The sequence below is a fragment of the Semicossyphus pulcher genome, unplaced genomic scaffold, assembly GCF_022749685.1.
Source record: "Semicossyphus pulcher isolate SPU_LCO1_2020_fin unplaced genomic scaffold, fSemPul1.0.p SCAF_7, whole genome shotgun sequence".
NCBI lineage: Eukaryota > Metazoa > Chordata > Actinopteri > Labriformes > Labridae > Semicossyphus > Semicossyphus pulcher.
The window spans coordinates 13,418,703-13,436,182 of NW_027211748.1; the positions used below are offsets into that span (position 1 = coordinate 13,418,703).

Genomic DNA, 17,480 nt, shown 5'->3' on the forward strand with positions numbered 1-17,480 from the left:
TACAGTCAGTTCTCTGGATGCCACAAAAGAAGTAACAATGTGCTGGCAGACAAATGACCTGTTGTTATATGATCGCAGCTAAAAACCCCATGCCATTTCAGGCTTGCTGTTTGCTCGCTTACTGAGGGAAGCCCCTGAGGATGAAGACAAATGTTTTTCTAAAGTTGACCTTATGTGTCATGATGAGTCATACTGTGTTTATGTCTTTCTGAATGGATATCACAGCCTCCTACACTCTGGAAAATCTTCTCTCTTTTATATTAGAATAAACTGAATTCAGCCCTGTACCAAATCATTGCATCAAAAGGGATATAAATCAACCAACATACCTGACATTCTTACTGTGCTTCTTACTTTTTTAAAAACATTTTTGCTGGATGATGGAGAGAGAGGAATAATTTTGCGCCTGATGACTGTTGTGCAGTTTGCACCTGCGCTGTGAGGAATGTCAGCTATTCCGACAGTCTTACTTTCAAGCTCTCTTGAACTTGTTAAACTGTGTTCACAGTTTTCTCTCCTAGCTGTTTGACAAAACATTTTGGTTCTATGAGGAACCATTTTTTAGCTTTTTCTTGTTAAACCTTTGTTATAATTACTTGTGTTTTTTTGTGTGTGATCAAACTCATGTAGAGGAATCCTTTGGAATAAAGTCATCAAAAAAAACTAAAGGGTTAGTCCATCTTAGAAAGCAGACAAAATGCCAGTCTCCCATGTCTCTAGAGTTACAATGGCATATGTTATGGCCTGACTATTTTTGTGCCCTTTTACCTCTTGGTTTGTTGTTCTGTTGGTACTGGTTGTTTGATGCTGAATGCGGATCAGATTACAAAGGCTTTGTTTTGATCTCGCTCCACAACACGGCAGGCCTGGAATGACAAGAGGTCAATGGACGGGAAATGCTTTCATCGTGCCTGACTCTTTGACTCTGGCCCTCCATTGTGTTTATGGGCCAAGTTCAGGCTTCTTGATGGAGTTCCCAGATCATTATTATTGGGTACAAAGCACTGATTAATTTAAAGGCTGTCAAATTAAGTTTCAAATGTGCTGATAAAGGTGGTGACAAACTACAATCACGGCCAATCTGTCAATGTCAATCTATGTTCACTTCAGTTTCAGTGTCAGTTTTGTGCGGGGTCTGTAGTCAAGTTTTGCAATTAGGAATTTATAACATCCATTTAGACTTTCAAAATAAAGCTAGCAACAATAAATACTCAAAGTCTACCATCTTGCTGAGAAACATTGTACACAGGTTTTGGACGTGCAACAATAATAAGCTCTTTTTAATGGTTTGAAACTGTCACAGTTCAATTTGATTTAAGCAACTGCAGTTCTTAATGAGATCGGTTCTATTATGATTTTGATTTAAGTACAAACATACGCATGGTATTAAAAAAGAGAGACACACAGGAAGTAAAAGATTTTGTCCCAAACCTGACACAGGTGCCTTGAAATGTAAAGCCACTGATATAGCGGCCATGTTTGAGAGATTGGGAGTGATGGCTATCTAAGGATATCACAACACAATTGCATTGAAAAATGGGATTTCCTTTCTTCCCCTCTTGGCCCGTCCGGCTGCTCTTCTTTTCCCATGTCACAGCCTGGGTCAAAGGTAAGAGACGGACCACAGACCCCCAAAGGATGGATGTTCCTCTCCTTCAAAGTGACTGAAATAGAAATCACAATTCACCCAAGCTCTCCTTTGACCTCATCATAACCCACCTTCCCTTCTCAGACCCGACAAAATCTGGGTGTAGTAAAGAAAACATCCTTCCACGACTTGTCCCACTGCCAGTTTCCTGAGAAAGGTATACCCAGTCTCTTTCAGAGCGTCTCAGAACCTGAACTTCCCCGTTTAGCAACAACAGCTGGTGAGTCATTAGAGTGGGCTGTGACATTCTCACAAAAGAAAACACATTGAGGATCATTTTGGTCTAGAAAATGCAGTTTACCAAACAATAGCCAAGTGTTGGTCTTCCATGAGATAACTGTGTATGTTTTTCTTTTTAATTCAGGCATTATGTGTTAGCCCTCATAAGAAGAAAATGTAGGTTTTCAAAAATTGGTGACACACTCAAGATGTTTCTGCTTGACTAGTTGGTGAGCTTGTAGGCTTACTGCAAACGATCAAGCTAGCTGGGAACAAGCTAGTGCTTGTCAGTCAATATAGCTCCCCAAACTAGCTAGCTAACTTGCCTCTAAATTGTCTGACAGCCATTCCTCATCACACTGACAATCATTTTGTCATATAAAATGCAGTTTACCAAACTAGTGTTTCTCTGTTTTTATAACAAAAGGTTGTGTGTATCGCTCTGTCTTTGTTAACTCTGTTGTTATGCAGAGAAATACTCTGTCAAACATACTCAGTGATCTCATGGCAGACTTTTAGTTCACACATCATAAGCATTTTTGGCCAAACAAACAAAAAAGGTTTGAACAACTTGCTGATGCTCTGTAGTTATTATTGCACAGACTGACTACTTTGTGAGCTTCTGTAGCTGGCAGACTAACTGCAAACCATCAAGCTAGCTAGGAACAAGCTCAAGTCAGTCACAATAGTTCCCCAAGCTAGCTAGCTTACCTGCCTCACTATTGTCTGACAGCCATTCCTCCTTTATGAAAGCACTTAATGCTTCACACTGAGAATAATTTTGGTCTTTAATTGCAACAAACAGTGTTTTTTTTTAATAGCCTTAGCTTGTGTCTGTCATTGTTTTTAGACTCTATTGTTATGCGGAGAATGATTTTAGTCTGCAATGAGATCGCTGTTTGGTTTAAAAATGTTTTTTGACGTCTTCCTGTATGTAAACACTTTCAAGAAGCCAAACCAGGTTTAAGATCCTTGGTGACACACTGTAGTTGTTATCGCAGGACTTGTGAGCTTTTGTAGCTGGCGGGTTAACTACAAACCGTCGAGCTAGCTTGGAAGTCACAAAAGCTCACCAAACTAGCTAGCTTACCTGCCTCATAACTGCCTGATAGCCATTCCTCCTTTATGAAGCTCTTTATGCTTCACACTGTAAATAATTTGGGTCTATAAACGTGCTGTTTACCAAACAATAGCATTTAGTTTCTCTGTGTTTTATAGCCTAAGCTTATGTCTATCACTTTTTCTACACTCTGTTGTTATGTGGAGAATCTGTTTAGTCTGCAATGAAATCACTGCTTTGTTTGAAAATGTTTTTTTTTAGCTCAGAGATCATAAGCACTTTCAAGACACCAAACCAGGTTTTATAAACTTGGTGACACACAGTAGTTATTATTGCAGGACTAGTTTCTGAGCTTGTGTAGTTAGTGGGGTAACTGCAAACCATCAAGCTAGCGCTAGTCAGTAAAAATAGCTCCCCAAACTAGCTAGCTTACCTGCCTTAAAATTGCCTGATGGCCATTCCTCCTTTCTGAAGCTGTTTATGCTGTGAAAAATGTTCATCTTAAATGTGTTTCCAGGCCTTTTAAAAGGGCTCAGTGTGATCGCCGATCATGATTAACCTTCTTATAAACATATGCAAATTACACACTCTTAAAAGGGAACGGATACAGACCTTAGCTGGGAAACCTTCACATCTGACAAAGTCACAAAAGACATTTCTATTTACACTGGTTGCAGCTTGCCAGATTCTTGGCGCCATTCAAATTAATCTGGTATCAGGTTTGAGCCTTGTATGAATCACACATAGACTGGACTCACCAGTCAAAAGAAGGAATGTTTATATAGACGACCGAACTATGTTTCTTTATCAGATGTTCCTGCGATGAGCAATGATTCATGGCACAGGGTGGAGCAGAGTCTCTCATCTATCTTTTCTGGCTGGTTGGATGATTGTGCAAGTTTTTCTTTAAAGTCATACTTTCCAGACGGCCCAATGGCTTGACCTAATTAAGCCCTTGGATGCAACTCAAAAACAAACAAAAAAACCTCAGGTATAACATATATAAAGTTGATGATGCTGAATGCAGCCTGTTTAAGGGGAGCACTCACTACTGGTGGCTTTGAATGCTGCGTATGGGCCTTTAATCTCTCTCTAAACCTGGGAAGATTACAAGAGACGAGATCGCATTTCAAGTACAGTTTACATTCTCCTCATAATAGACATACCACACACCAAGACACATACTGGCTTTACCAAAGAGTGAAAATGCCCACAGCTCTGAAAGTATTCTTCTCTTTGTAAGCAGAAACATGTGGTTCTTAGAGGTATATCATGTCCTGGGCTTAAAAAGTCATTAGTTTTATGGTTTATTCTTCAGTTCTTTGGAACTGTTGCTGAGGTGAACTGTTCTCCAGAGACAGAAACAGAAGTCTCGCTCTGAAATCTCACGGGTGGTGAGATGTTGCCGGAACAGGATGGTGGAAATGTGAGTTAAAGTTGGAGAGAGGATTTGTTTACGTAGAGGACTGCCAGCAGGAATATATTTCAAAATATATGGCTGATATTAATTCTAATATATTTATCTGATCGAAGATGAAGATGAGGCATTTGAACCACCGTATATAAAGCTGCTATTGGATGAGAAGGTACTGCATTAAAAATAGGCTACGTAATATGACCTCTCTGTTACCGGGATCATTATTACAGAAATGTATGGTTCAAGAAGGTGAAACATCTGGACCAGTGACATTCTTTGAAATGACATTTATTTAAACATGACATCTGCCACCTGAAAGCCAATCAACATGAATTGTTAGATACAGATTGTGGGGAAAGGAACCATCACTTTGTTAAATGCTGGTAAATTATGTTATATTGTTGTATAATTCATGATTTGTCGGTTGAATTCCATTTCCATTCATGCAAGCTGCAGGACTGTCACACTGTCATGGCAGTGCTATTGTTAGTGACACCTGATACCTGTGCTTTTGCCACAATAACAAGTCTGTGATTGTGATAGTCTGTTGTTTAACGATGTTTACAGCACGGCTACTAAAACAGCAATTCTGCCGTCAGTCATTATTCCATTGTGAGAAACTACAGCTAAACCTTTTTCCTGTTTTAATTGTAAAACAATTTTATTGTGCCATGAAGAAATCCTGCAGACTACCATTATAATTTAAATGATAAAGCACACAATGTTTTTTTATATGTCTTAAAAGTAACATGTGACAGTTTGACTACAGTTATAAAATAAACTGCATTGCATAATGTGTCTCTGAACTGTTGTTGATCTCAGTTGTGAAATTTGAAGGTTAAGCACCACTAAACTGGATACGATGAAAATAAAGGTCATCCTCGTAAAACCATAAAATCCACTTTATCATTGCTTTAAAACACCTACACACCCAGATGTTAATTGTTTTATATGCAGAGAAACAAACTATGATTACCTTTGTACCACTGATTGTGAACTCTGGGTCTATATTTAAACTTTTGCTTACACAGCAAGATCATGAAATGCTCGTAGATAACGATGAGGTAATAGTTATATTGTGATGTAGGCCATCTTTCAACTGATGTTTTGTGCACAACAATCACTATGTAGATCAAATTTTACATGATGCATTTTACATGATGCATTCATGTTTCACCTTGAACCAAAGCAATTATGTTCCCTCAGCAAAATGTATTGTGTATAATGAGATCATTTATAAAATGAGATCGTTTTAGTCATCACTTTATGATGAGTATCCTTGAGGTTATGACTGAACAAAAAAGACTGAAACATTGGCTTTCTTTAACTGATGTTAAGCAGCTATTATGTTTACCATGTTCACACCAATGATGGACCACGTGTCTCCATCTGCTCTCATTGTACAAAATTGAAGCCAAAATACCCCCGTGACTGGTACTGCCATCATTCGATGGTGACGTCATTTGGAGCCAGAGCTGCACAGTAGAGATCGGCGGGTCGAGCCGCTCTAGCTACTTCCTAAACACACACTTAACTTACTGCATGTCAGCGTATTTAACAGCAGGGCAGCTTCTTGTGTTGGTCTGAAGCAGACGTTCACAGATATGTAAACTTCAATGACTGTAGTGATTGTTTTAGTTACGTCTCCTCTCGCCTCCTCTAAGCTGCTAATCCAGAACAGATCGGCTGCAGGAGCTGTTATTTGTCAACAGAGCTGTCAATCATCCTTTTTACATCCTCCATCTGATAACATGACCTATACTGCAGCCAGTCAGCAGGGGGCGCTCCAAACGTTTGGCTGTCATGCCTTTTTATAGTCTATGGTTTACACTGTTTGTTAGCTAGCCTAGCATAGCAACATTTGCTAATTGGCTCTAAAATCAAAATACAGCTGACACAGTTTAGCAAAAAAATATATATATATAGTGGACAATTTTGACCTTAAAGGGAACTATATGAAATGTCAGAAGGTCACCACAGTTATTGCAGTTCATCCTAAGGGGCACATGAATGTTAGTACCAAAGTCACTGGCAATACTTCTAGTTGCTTAAAAATGTTACTCACAAACACAACTGGCATTCTGATGGTTGCACGATAGGAATAGTCATGAGATCACCAAATGTATCACCTATTTAATCAATAAATCAATGTTGACCCGCTGGTCAACATGTTTGCACACAAGTTCATGACAAACCATTTTTATAGCAGTCAATAAATTCAGCATAATAATTGAACCTTACGATGGTTTAGGTTACAGCCTTGTCAGTAGGATTCATCTTCTGTGGACCATGAATGTGTGTAGGAAATATTCATTGCATAGCATACAACAGGTGTTGAGTAATGTCAATCTTCACCAAAGGGGTGAACTAACAGACCCAACATTTCCATCACTGGAGCAACGCTGCAAGACGAAAGTGTCTGACTCTGCAGCTTTATTTAGCAGACAGGGCCTGGTCTTGAGCTAATGCTAAACAGAGCGCTGACCTGCTGCAGCTCTGCGGTGGGGATGAAGGAATAAAGATGTGTGGACTGCGGCCCAGATTGTTAACCGTCTTGGGATGGCAGGTAGAAGCAGGCTAATTCAGCCTCAGGAGAGTGTGTGTGTGTATCCAAACTGTTGTAAAAGATCCATTATTGCTGTCAGCATGTGTGCAATCACACTCTTTATAAAGACAGTACGAGGAGTCGGTGCACATACCGATGGCAATGCGCGCCCACACACTGCTTCACACACACACACACTCATCAAACATGCTATAAACATTCCCCAGTTATAGACAGTACGAGTAAACTCACACCAGGCTTGAAGCGCGGTGCTGAGCTCCAGCTGGGAGAAGGGATCCAGAGCGGGTCTGGAAGCGTGTGGCTCTGAAATAAATATCATTAAACTTAGCTGTCAGATCGTATTTGACTCTGCTGAGCTTTGGCTGTCCTCCACGCGAGCGCTGGTTTTCGCTCTTTCTTCCTTCTTAAACACACGCAAATGCTAAAACCTCCACTTGCAACGAAACAGATACATGCACACAAACACAAAAGTAGACCACCTGGGAGATGTGTTTATGGAATCCTGCAGAGACCACACGAGAAACAGACTTTTACTTCACTTTAAGCACAAAAGATTTAAATAGGCTGATTCATTTTCATTGAAAATGGGGTTTTCTAGACTTATGCACTTAATGGAGTCGGGTTACTGTCTGCAGCTTGATGCATGATATATATTTTCAACATCTACCTTGCCTCGTGGTGTTTTATGGGGATAGGTTCAGTTAAATTAGGAAAGAAATCCCTGGTAACAAAAGCAACAAATACAGAAGAAGGCAACCAAACCCTAAAAATAAATGAGACGATGAGGATTATAATTATCCTTGATATGCAGTACATTAAATCTTCCTGACAGGATGGCATTTGCCCTCTGATTGACTCCTATCTCAGGAGGTGTAAATAAGGTGTGTGCTGCTAAAGCTGTGTTGGTTTCGTGCAAAGCCAACCTTTTACAAGCACTCACCTAAAGGGAGTTCCTCCTCCCGTTTGCACGCAGGGCCCTTTGTTGTCTCTGCTGTGCGTTCTTTTTTTCCCCCGGTCGTCTTTTCTCTCATTTGAAAATAACCCAAACAGGTCCTGTAGACGTAGTAACAGAGATATTATCTAAGCACACTTCACCTGAAGGGGATCCCATCGCAGATTTTTTTTTCTTTCTACCTGCCTGCACGAATGAGACCCGGAGGCCTGAAGGCAGCAAAACAAGTTGAACATGGTTTGGGCAGGCTAATCCCCGCTAACAGCTTTTACTTAACAGGTTGCTTTTTAGCCATTTTGGCTGGTTAATACACGCAAACTGTCAGGACCCTTTGGTTAGAACACATTCAATAAATAGCATGATTAGTTTGCATGAAAGGATTAGGACAGTAATGTTTCATAGGATTTTTATAATCTTACAATCCATGTTTTTCTGACACTACAAGTTTAGGAGGATGTTGCAGTGAAGTTTGTGTTGAAAATTCGAAGAACAGACTTCAAATAGAGTTTGATTAAAATGTTGATAAGATCAGAAGTTCCATCAAGATCCCACATGTTGATTTACGAAAGCAGCCTTAAATGTTTGGGCACAGGGCAGCGGAGCATGGCCTCACGCAACTGTTGCCCTTCAAAATAAAAGCTGAACATTTCTGCTCTGAAGTCAAACTAGGAAACTAGATTATAATAAGAAATCACACGATGCATGTTGTGCTGTGCTGCCCCATATCAAATGACCAAATGTATTTACACGAGCAAATTTATTTTAAAGGGTCCTTACGATATTGTACCAACTTTTAAATCCTCTGTATTCAGTTTTATTCAAGGCATGTAGAATATTTCACACAGCTTGCTTTGATTTTCTGGCACAACTGAAATATTTATTAACATTTGCGACCCTAAAGGCCACACAAGACAATGCACAGATCATGTCAGATTTTATACACTGAAGTTAGCAGGTCGCAGATTAAATAAATAAAACTCTGCAGGTCTTTTAAGTTTCCGACCGTTATGAGCGATGTCATAATGTTTACACCGTCTGCCCCACATGTTTTCCTCTGGGTAGCTTTGGGGTCAGTTTGAATATAACCAGCTTTGTATGAGTCGCCATGATCAGAGGGGGGAATAATGGGAAATATTGTTCAGCTGTTTCACAAGTTACACAACAGCTCAACATCGTGCTGGTTCTCAGTAACTGCTGACATGGCAGCATCAACGTCTGACCAGTAACGTGCAAACCGGGAGAGCAAACAGAACAGAGAGAAGATGCATGGATGGGTTTTTTTTTAACTAAACAGGATGTGGAGCGAGATACTGTCATAGACACGCAGTTTAATGTGGATAACATATTACACCATTCTTAAATGGATAATACTCCTTACTTAATCTGGTGTTTTAGCGACTTTGATCCCTGCACTTTTCAGCTTTGGACCTTTGCATTTCACATGATGGAATTTGAGTCGCAACGTTATTCTTCTTGGCCTTCCAACACTCATCATGCTGCCCTTTGGTGTTTTTACAGGTAGTTATCAACACTGAGAGACCAGACTGAGGCTTTTTAATCTGACGTCCCTCTTTGTAACCCAAATAGTGTATCATATAGATTTTTAAAATCACCGTAAAATCTGGAATATTAGTCGCACCGGACTATAAGACGCAGTCTGTTATTGGGGGAATCACAGAGGGAAAAAGGTTTTCTACAGCTCTTTATTAATAATAATGTGTAAGTTATTTCAACACTATTTCAATTTTAAAAAGTTTGCCATCCTGCTAGCTAACGGTGTGGTGCATTAGTCTACTGTAACGTTGATTGTTGTGAGGGTGGTGGCTGCACTGGCGCGTCATGATGGCGCATGTCGGTGACGAAGCCGTTGCCTTGGTAAACCTTGTTTCTGCTCATTTAGAGGACTAACCGGCTCCCTGCTTCCCGTTAGGCAAGTTAAGATGATTTAAGAAGAGGGGAAAGAAATGAGATTCTCCTGGACTTGCTCCATAGCACCAATGGAAACCCTGTGGACGACATAATCTTAGAGTAGAAGTCCAGCACAGTTAGACTGTGAACATCTGTAATGATTAAACTCGCGCTGTAATCAAGTCATCACACAGATTTCATTTTATGTTTCTCTCTGGGACACTGTGTCTCTAAACTGTGAGATTGGAAGCGGTGATAAATGTTGAACAGCTGCTGAATAGTAAATGTGAAACCGTATGTGTAACATTTACAACACATTCAGTTTGTATTTCACAAGGTTAGAAACATTAAATGGTTGATGTTAAAGACGAGGTGAGGTTGTATTGTTGTTAAACTTAAATGAAGCGACCTAAGTTCTTAGAATACCTGCAGTACAAACTCAGATCACCGTGTTTTTCTCTTTACTCCAACCTTTTTAAACAGTTTTGTAGCCCTGCTGCTGCTTGTCAGTAACAGCTTATGAGATTCTGTCTGGCCTCGACTCAGACCTCAATATCCAGAACCTGGGGGAGAATAATAAAGAAAAGGCTGACCCATTGTCTTAATGTCCTCGCTGTCATCACTCACGCTGTTATGAAGTTAACCCCCAGTCAGAGCAGGAACGTTTCTCCATTTGCTCGTGTGCTGCGTCCTTGGCAGTGTTTACCCCATTCCCCCCTTTTTGTCTAAACATGAGAGAGGAGTTAAGTGGTGTTCTCACACAGACAGCTTGCATGAAGCGCTCATCTGTACTAGTTTCCAGTAACTAACATCTCCCCGGCCTCTCAAACCACAGTGCCTGTTAAAGGAAACGGCCTCTGATGTAAATAGGACAACAAAGAAGAGAGTGATCAGTGTGTTCAAATCTATAAGAGTCTGGGAAAATTTTATATTAAGTTTGCTATTTTTTCTATCACTTTCCGTTTGCACATGCTTATCATTAAAAATACAGCCGATATAACTGATGTTAAAGAGACAAAACAGTTTGTTTAACATTGGAGAAGCTGGGTTATAAAAGGAGCTTCATGCTACAGTAGACCTCATGTTAAAATGTGTCATTGAATCTAGTGGTCGACCGATGTGGGTTTTTCAATGGCCGATGCCGATATTTAGAGAGCAGGGCTGCCGATGGCCGATATATGAGGCCAATATCATGTTGTTGCTTATTTTTGTATTTGATAAAATACAACAATTTAATTATAATAACAAATGAGACACAAAATTGCTAAACTTGAATGAACATTTATTTAACATTGTTGTCTGCATTATCTGCTATAAGATCTGCATTCTGTTTACAGTACATTTATTTTTAGATAACAAATATATCTACTTAATAAATGTCCACTGGTAATCAAAAAACTAAACTTTGTAAAAAAATTTAAATTAATAAATGTGAATGAAATATAAAGTTTTAGTGCACTCGTGTACTTGAGAGAGTAATAAAAACAACATTATTGTAGTTATTGTTATTGAGTTAGTGTTTAAAGGCGCAGCCTTCCCCTTTAAGAACGGTGGCCTTATGTGTGACGGATGCATGTGACGTCTGGCATGTTTGTTATGTGAAGTGAGTGTTGACTGTGTAGAGAAAGTACCTGCAGCAGACTCCGTGAAGCCCATGCTTCAAGCCAGCCACACAGACGAGGCTGCCTGTGTATGCAGACACATTTTGTTTAATCGGCCTTGTGAGCGCAGACATCGGCCTGATTAATCGGCCAAGCGATTCTATTACTAATTGAATCATATGAAATATGAACAAGAAATGCACAATAAAATAAGTTGTCGACTCACTAAGAAAAGGTGAAAAGTATAGAACAGAGCAGTAAAATCTCTGCTGCATGAAACTGAATGCAGAAACGACCTTTGGATGTTAATTGATAAATTAATCAGTGAAACAATTAAAAATGTTATCAGTTTCAAAGGACGGAGTAAGTTGCATCATTAGGGGGTTAAAGAGAGTAAATTAAAAGCTTTATTGTATCAAGTGTTTGACAGTTCTGGTTTCTGAAGTGAGAACCGTGAGAGCATCAGGAAGAAGAGCTTCATGTCTCTCCCTCTCCACCTGTGGATAACCTCTGTGGCTCCAACATTTTATTGCCATTTAAATACAGTCGTTTCTCCCGGTTGTTTGGCAGCTCTTTATCTTCACCTCTAAAGACCAAAATAGAAACTTTCCAAACCAGCTGCATGCAGAGGCCTGCTTTCATTCCTTCTCTCAGCGCTGCCTCTGCTATCCAATAATCGTTTTCTGTCATCTTCTGTCAAATATGTTGCTCACAGATAACGTATATTTAAGCACATTAAAGGGGCGAGAAAACGTCAGGACTTGCAGAAAGTCACGGAGAGAGGGAGGACAGAATCTTTCAGACTCTTTGCTTACAGTGGAATAAAACAGGGCGGGACCAGGTATACATGAAGTGACATGTGGAGCCAAATATACATGATGATTACAAAAAGCACGCACATGTTTGTGCAAAACTATAATGCCCCAGTTAAGTACTGAGAGACCTGTAACATGGTTTCAAAACAGAGCTGTCAAAAGACTATAATTAGTGGCTGGTGAAATATTTAGCGGTGGGATGTATTCTACAACTGTAATAAACACACGGCTGCCAGAAATAGCTCAAAGTCATGATCAACATGGAATCCTGTTGCTATTTTGAACCTTTGGGTACGTCTTCAGCCCTGCAGCCACTCGCTGATTGTTGCCCTCTCAGCAACATGATCTGCAAAACATCGGAACATCTCAAATTATCTGCTGCCTCGCACGCACAACCTTTGTGTTTGCATAAAGAAAGAGAGAGAGAGACAGAGACGCTGCGGGCGGTGCAGGAGGTGCGCAAACTGAGTCCTCCTCCGGTTGACATCTTCGCAGGGTTATTTTTAGAGCTCTGCTGGAATTTGCTGCAACAGTTTACATTACTGACATGCTGCGAAGGGTTCGAATATTTTAGTCAGATGTTTCAAAATGTTGTGTCATAATCTGTCCTGCGTTGTAGGGCAATTATCTACTCACAGATATTACTAATAAAAAGGTTTAACTTAAAAACTAAATATTATACAGAAGTGGAAAAAAGTACACAAAGATCCCCGGCACAGTCTCAATACCTAATTACACAAAACATGCTTAATAGGGTTATACATGGATCATGTAATCCACTAAACTGGGACCAGAAGTACAGCACTATTTTAGCTCTATTTTAATTGCATTCATTTTTTAGACTTATCGTAAACCGTATCAAAGAGTGGATCACACATGAGAACTATCTCAAGAAATGAGAAAAGGAAAATGCAGACTTGTTTCCATGCATATGTCCCATTATAGGTTCACCAAAAATGGTGAATGGACCGCACCATAGCGCTTTTCTGGTCCTCCGACGACTCAAAGCGCGTTTACACTACGTGCCACATTCACACTCGCATTCACACATTGACGGCAAAGGCCTAAGTGCCAATCTCCGATGGCTATGCATTCAGGAGCGATTTGGGGTTCAGTGTCTCTCTCCCACTCCCAAGGACACTTCGACATGTGACCGTAGCAGTCGGGTATCGAACCACCAACCTTCCGACAGAGGGACGACCGACTCTACCACTGAACCACAGCCGCTCCAAAGAAGTCGTTACTCACTCAGAAGCTGAGGCATGATTAAAAAAAAAGTCAACATAAAGACACAATTTTAAGAAACTCAACATGAGTTCCAGTCACATGAAACAGCATTTGTTGTTATGCTTGTGACATATTTAGCCCCAACCTTTTGATTTAGACCTGCAGTCAACTTTAGGAGTATTTATTTGTCCTTCTCCTGCCTTCAAACAAAACTATATTCCTCCACAAACCGCTGCAGACAGAAAGCGTCTTTTATGAGTTACCACTGGGCACAGTCACCTTTCAGACAGCAGAGTACTGTGTAACTGGAACTTAATTGTCAGCAACTGCAGGGCTCCAGTATGTGTGTAGACAGGCTTACTATAGTACACTGTTCATAGATGAGTACATTTGGCATCACAGGACTATATAAGCAACGATCAGAGTGTTAGTCCATCAAGTGTGACTGCATGCTGTAGCTTATTCTAACATATCAACAAGTGATACCTCAGAGCTAATAGATATCCATCCAGCTAGAGTCCATCCCAGCTGTCACTGGACAAGAGGCAGGGTACACTCCGGACTGATTGCAAGACAATCACAGGGCTGACACTCAGAGACAGACATGCATTTACACTTACACCCACAAGCATTTTGGAGTCACCAATGAACCTAACCAGCATGTCTTTGGACTGTGGGAGGGAGCCGGAGTACCCGGAGGGAACCCACGCATGCACGGGGAGAACATGCAAATTTGACACAGAAAGGCCCCCGTCCGAACCGGGATTCGAACCAGGAACTAGCACTGCATCACTGTGCAGCCCCAGAGATATACACATCTGAAATGTTTATAGTAAAAATGGAGCGTATATGAAAAAGATTGTTACATGCTGCTCAAAGATTTGTCTTTATTTCAACACTCTTTTTCAACACGGCTTCCATGTGTGTGCTGTAAACAACAAATGAATGAAAACTGGAGCTCTTATCAGATCTGTTGTCTGCAGAGAGTCGCCGCCACACTGTAATCTAATGTGCCCATAAATCTCATGACACTGATGTTGACACAGAGTTGGAGAAAGGTGAGACAATAGCAGTTAAAATGATTTATGACAGTGTGTCACCGGCTGAGGGAAAGGTAACTACAGACACAGAGCTAAACTCACTATTGTTCACGTTTAATATTCTGCCAAGCGTTTGAACTTTTAAACAACACAACGATATAAAAGACACACACACACTCCTCCCTGGCTCCCTCTGATCAGCTCTAACAGATGAGGTTATATTAGGTCGATCCTGATATAAACAGCACACACAGACCGATGTCGGCCTCACAAGCTGCTACACGCACTGACCAGAATGAATACATGCCACTTGAGCTCCTGTCATTGTGTGGTTAGCTTACAGGAATCCATCCCTGACATGCCACCTTTCAAAATAGTGACTTCACCCTGGATTGGGTGTCACACACAACACAAACAGATCATTACCTGAAGATCAAAACACTCACACCAACACAAACATGTGTAGCCTTACACGCAGGGACGGCTCGGGAAGTACAGTTTAACCGCTCGGCACTGTAACGACATATCGGCGGCTTCAGTGTGATGCAATCATTTGTGTCCAGGATGTAACCAGTGATTTGGTTTGATAACAGGAAGTTAGAGTAGCATTTATACAAAGGCAGGTTGTTGAGTTCAACATGAGGGGAACCTGAGAGGGTGGATAAAGCACGTGACATTAGATATTAAAGGAGGGTTCAGAAGTATCTTCAAGGGGTCTGATCACTCGGCCTTGTTGCCATAATTGCTCTGATTTCTTGGAATCACATCACAAGTGACACCCCCTTAGTCTTCCAAAACCTCTGTTTGTGTTAAAAGGCTGTTAAGTTGGAGCATCTTTCCTTCATCCGTTTAAATACGTCACTTCGACCTGGGAAAATAGAGTGGAATGTTTGTAGTTTAGGAGGCAAATAATTTCAATCCCTCTATGAAGGGAAAGTTCAGGCTGTGATAAATGATCCTGACTTCCACCTGCAGGCACCACACCTTTAAATACAAAGGAAACATGCGCCACCTGGTTGTCTCAGGTGAAATAGTCCCTAAGTGTGTCCCAGATCACATTTCACAGGTGAGACAAGCGATAACACTGCACTTAAAGGTGTTTTCAGTGAGCATCATCTCTCTATTTGCTAAATACTACATTATGGGGTCATGGTGAAACTTTTATGATCACAGGTTTGTTTTATATAATCAATTTTACGCACGCAATGTAAAGATGTCTCTCCAACTATTTTGGAGCGCTTTAACTCCGCCCCTCTTGGGTTGGTCCTGAGGTGAGCTGGCTATATATTGCTGCTCACACTCATACGAAGGTGAGACGGCGTTCAGCACTCTGGAAGGTATGGTAGCGAGAAAGGACTTCATTGGATTCAAGTCGTCTTGACGCACAGCTTGGCTCCGGATTTTACGCATTGTGCAGTAAGAGGAAACATCATCCTGAAGCATGAAGCTGGAGGTGTTGTGTGGCAGCCACTATGACATGAAACATCTGGAGATGTGCTGTGACGCAGAGGGGAGTGTGCGCTCTCCCCTGTCCGCTGAGGAGGAGCTGGGGTCGGACGGTGACTGCGTTGCGCACAGCCCTGCTCCACCTGTCACTCCGTGCGCCGTCACCAAATCCAAGCCGTACACACGGAGACCCAAACCCCCGTTCTCCTACATCGCTCTCATCGCCATGGCTATCCGGGACTCCTCCACCGGACGTCTCACTCTGGCGGAAATAAACGACTATCTGATGAAAAAGTTCCCCTTCTTCAGAGGCAGCTACACCGGCTGGAGGAACTCCGTCAGACACAACTTGTCTCTAAACGACTGTTTTCTCAAAGTGCTCCGGGACCCGTCCAGACCGTGGGGGAAGGACAATTACTGGATGCTTAATCCTCAGAGCGAGTACACCTTCGCTGATGGGGTGTTCCGTCGCAGGAGAAGGCGCATAGATAAAAAGTTCAGCAGGGAGCCGGAGCGCGCAGAGGAGCCTCAGAGCATTCAGCAGCCTGCACGCGCCACAGAGACTGATTCATGTGTCAAGTTTACTAGCTCGTTCGCTATAGAGAGCATCCTCAGCACGCCGTTCAAGAGAGACTCGAACAAAGACTTTTTACCGCTGCACCCTGCCTTCACCTGGCCGAGCTACACTGGACTTATGATGCCTCGGTCAAACACACCTGCTGCCTCATTTGCATACGTCACGTCACCCTGCCATATGGACTCCTGCGTGTCAAACCGCTATGACGCTGCTCTTATGCGGTATTAGAAATATATGGACTCTTGTTTAAACTTGGTGATTAAAATCATCAACATGCACTGATGATGTAAAGAGCAGCGAGGACGTTAATGTGGTGGCAAGGTGTTACACAATCTTATTATTGTACTTCCGGTCATTTCCCCACATGTTCTCACATGTTTATTTGCTGTAAATTACATTAAACTGATAATTAAAGTTGTTTGTTGAGCATGCGCTCTTTGTGTTTCTGTCTCTTTTTGTCAAAAGTTTGCTCTAATAAAAAACTAACTCATGATGTCTGCCTGTCCAAAATGATTCTATTAGATCAAAAAGTAGTCCGGGGTTCTCGCGGAGCCAGATTAGAACACCTGATGGAGACGCCCACCTGTGCCAAAGAAATAATGATTATCGGGGCGTGTGTTCATGTGACGTCACCTTGCAAAATTCCTCGAGAGCTCTGCACGAGATAGGGCTGCACACTATCTTCCAATATGGAAAGACCTCTTGTTTAATATCCTTTTCAAGTTATTGTGATGACCGTACATTAAAAGGTGATGAGGAAGAAGAGGCTCTTCTCTACTTCGAGGCACACTGCTCCAGGCATATGTAGGCCTGCACTGCTAATATTAATAGAAATAATATTGTAACGTTAATGGTAGCAATACAGATATTTAGATAGAAGCCTCTATAATTTATTATGCAAAAAGAAATACCTTCAAAGTATTCGTGCTCTCGGAGCTCGCTGCTTCCGGTCAGGGGCATCCAGTATTTATGTTTTCTGTCTGGAACTGCAAATACTTGTCGCC

The 17,480-nt window shown here is 41.3% G+C and overlaps 1 protein-coding gene across 1 annotated transcript; it reads left to right on the forward strand.

The window, feature by feature from the left end:
* The first annotated feature begins 15,778 nt into the window (after positions 1 to 15,778).
* On the forward strand, positions 15,779 to 16,969 carry foxq1a (forkhead box Q1a). Its single transcript, XM_069685278.1, has one exon. The coding sequence runs from the start codon at positions 15,895 to 15,897 to the stop codon at positions 16,702 to 16,704; it is 810 nt and encodes a 269-aa protein (XP_069541379.1). The 5' UTR covers positions 15,779 to 15,894; the 3' UTR covers positions 16,705 to 16,969.
* Positions 16,970 to 17,480: the final 511 nt, after the last annotated feature.

Coding starts and splice junctions, on each gene's coding strand:
- foxq1a (XM_069685278.1), top strand. CDS start 15,895: ATGAAGCTGGAGGTGTTGTGTGGCAGCCACTATGACATGAAACATCTG.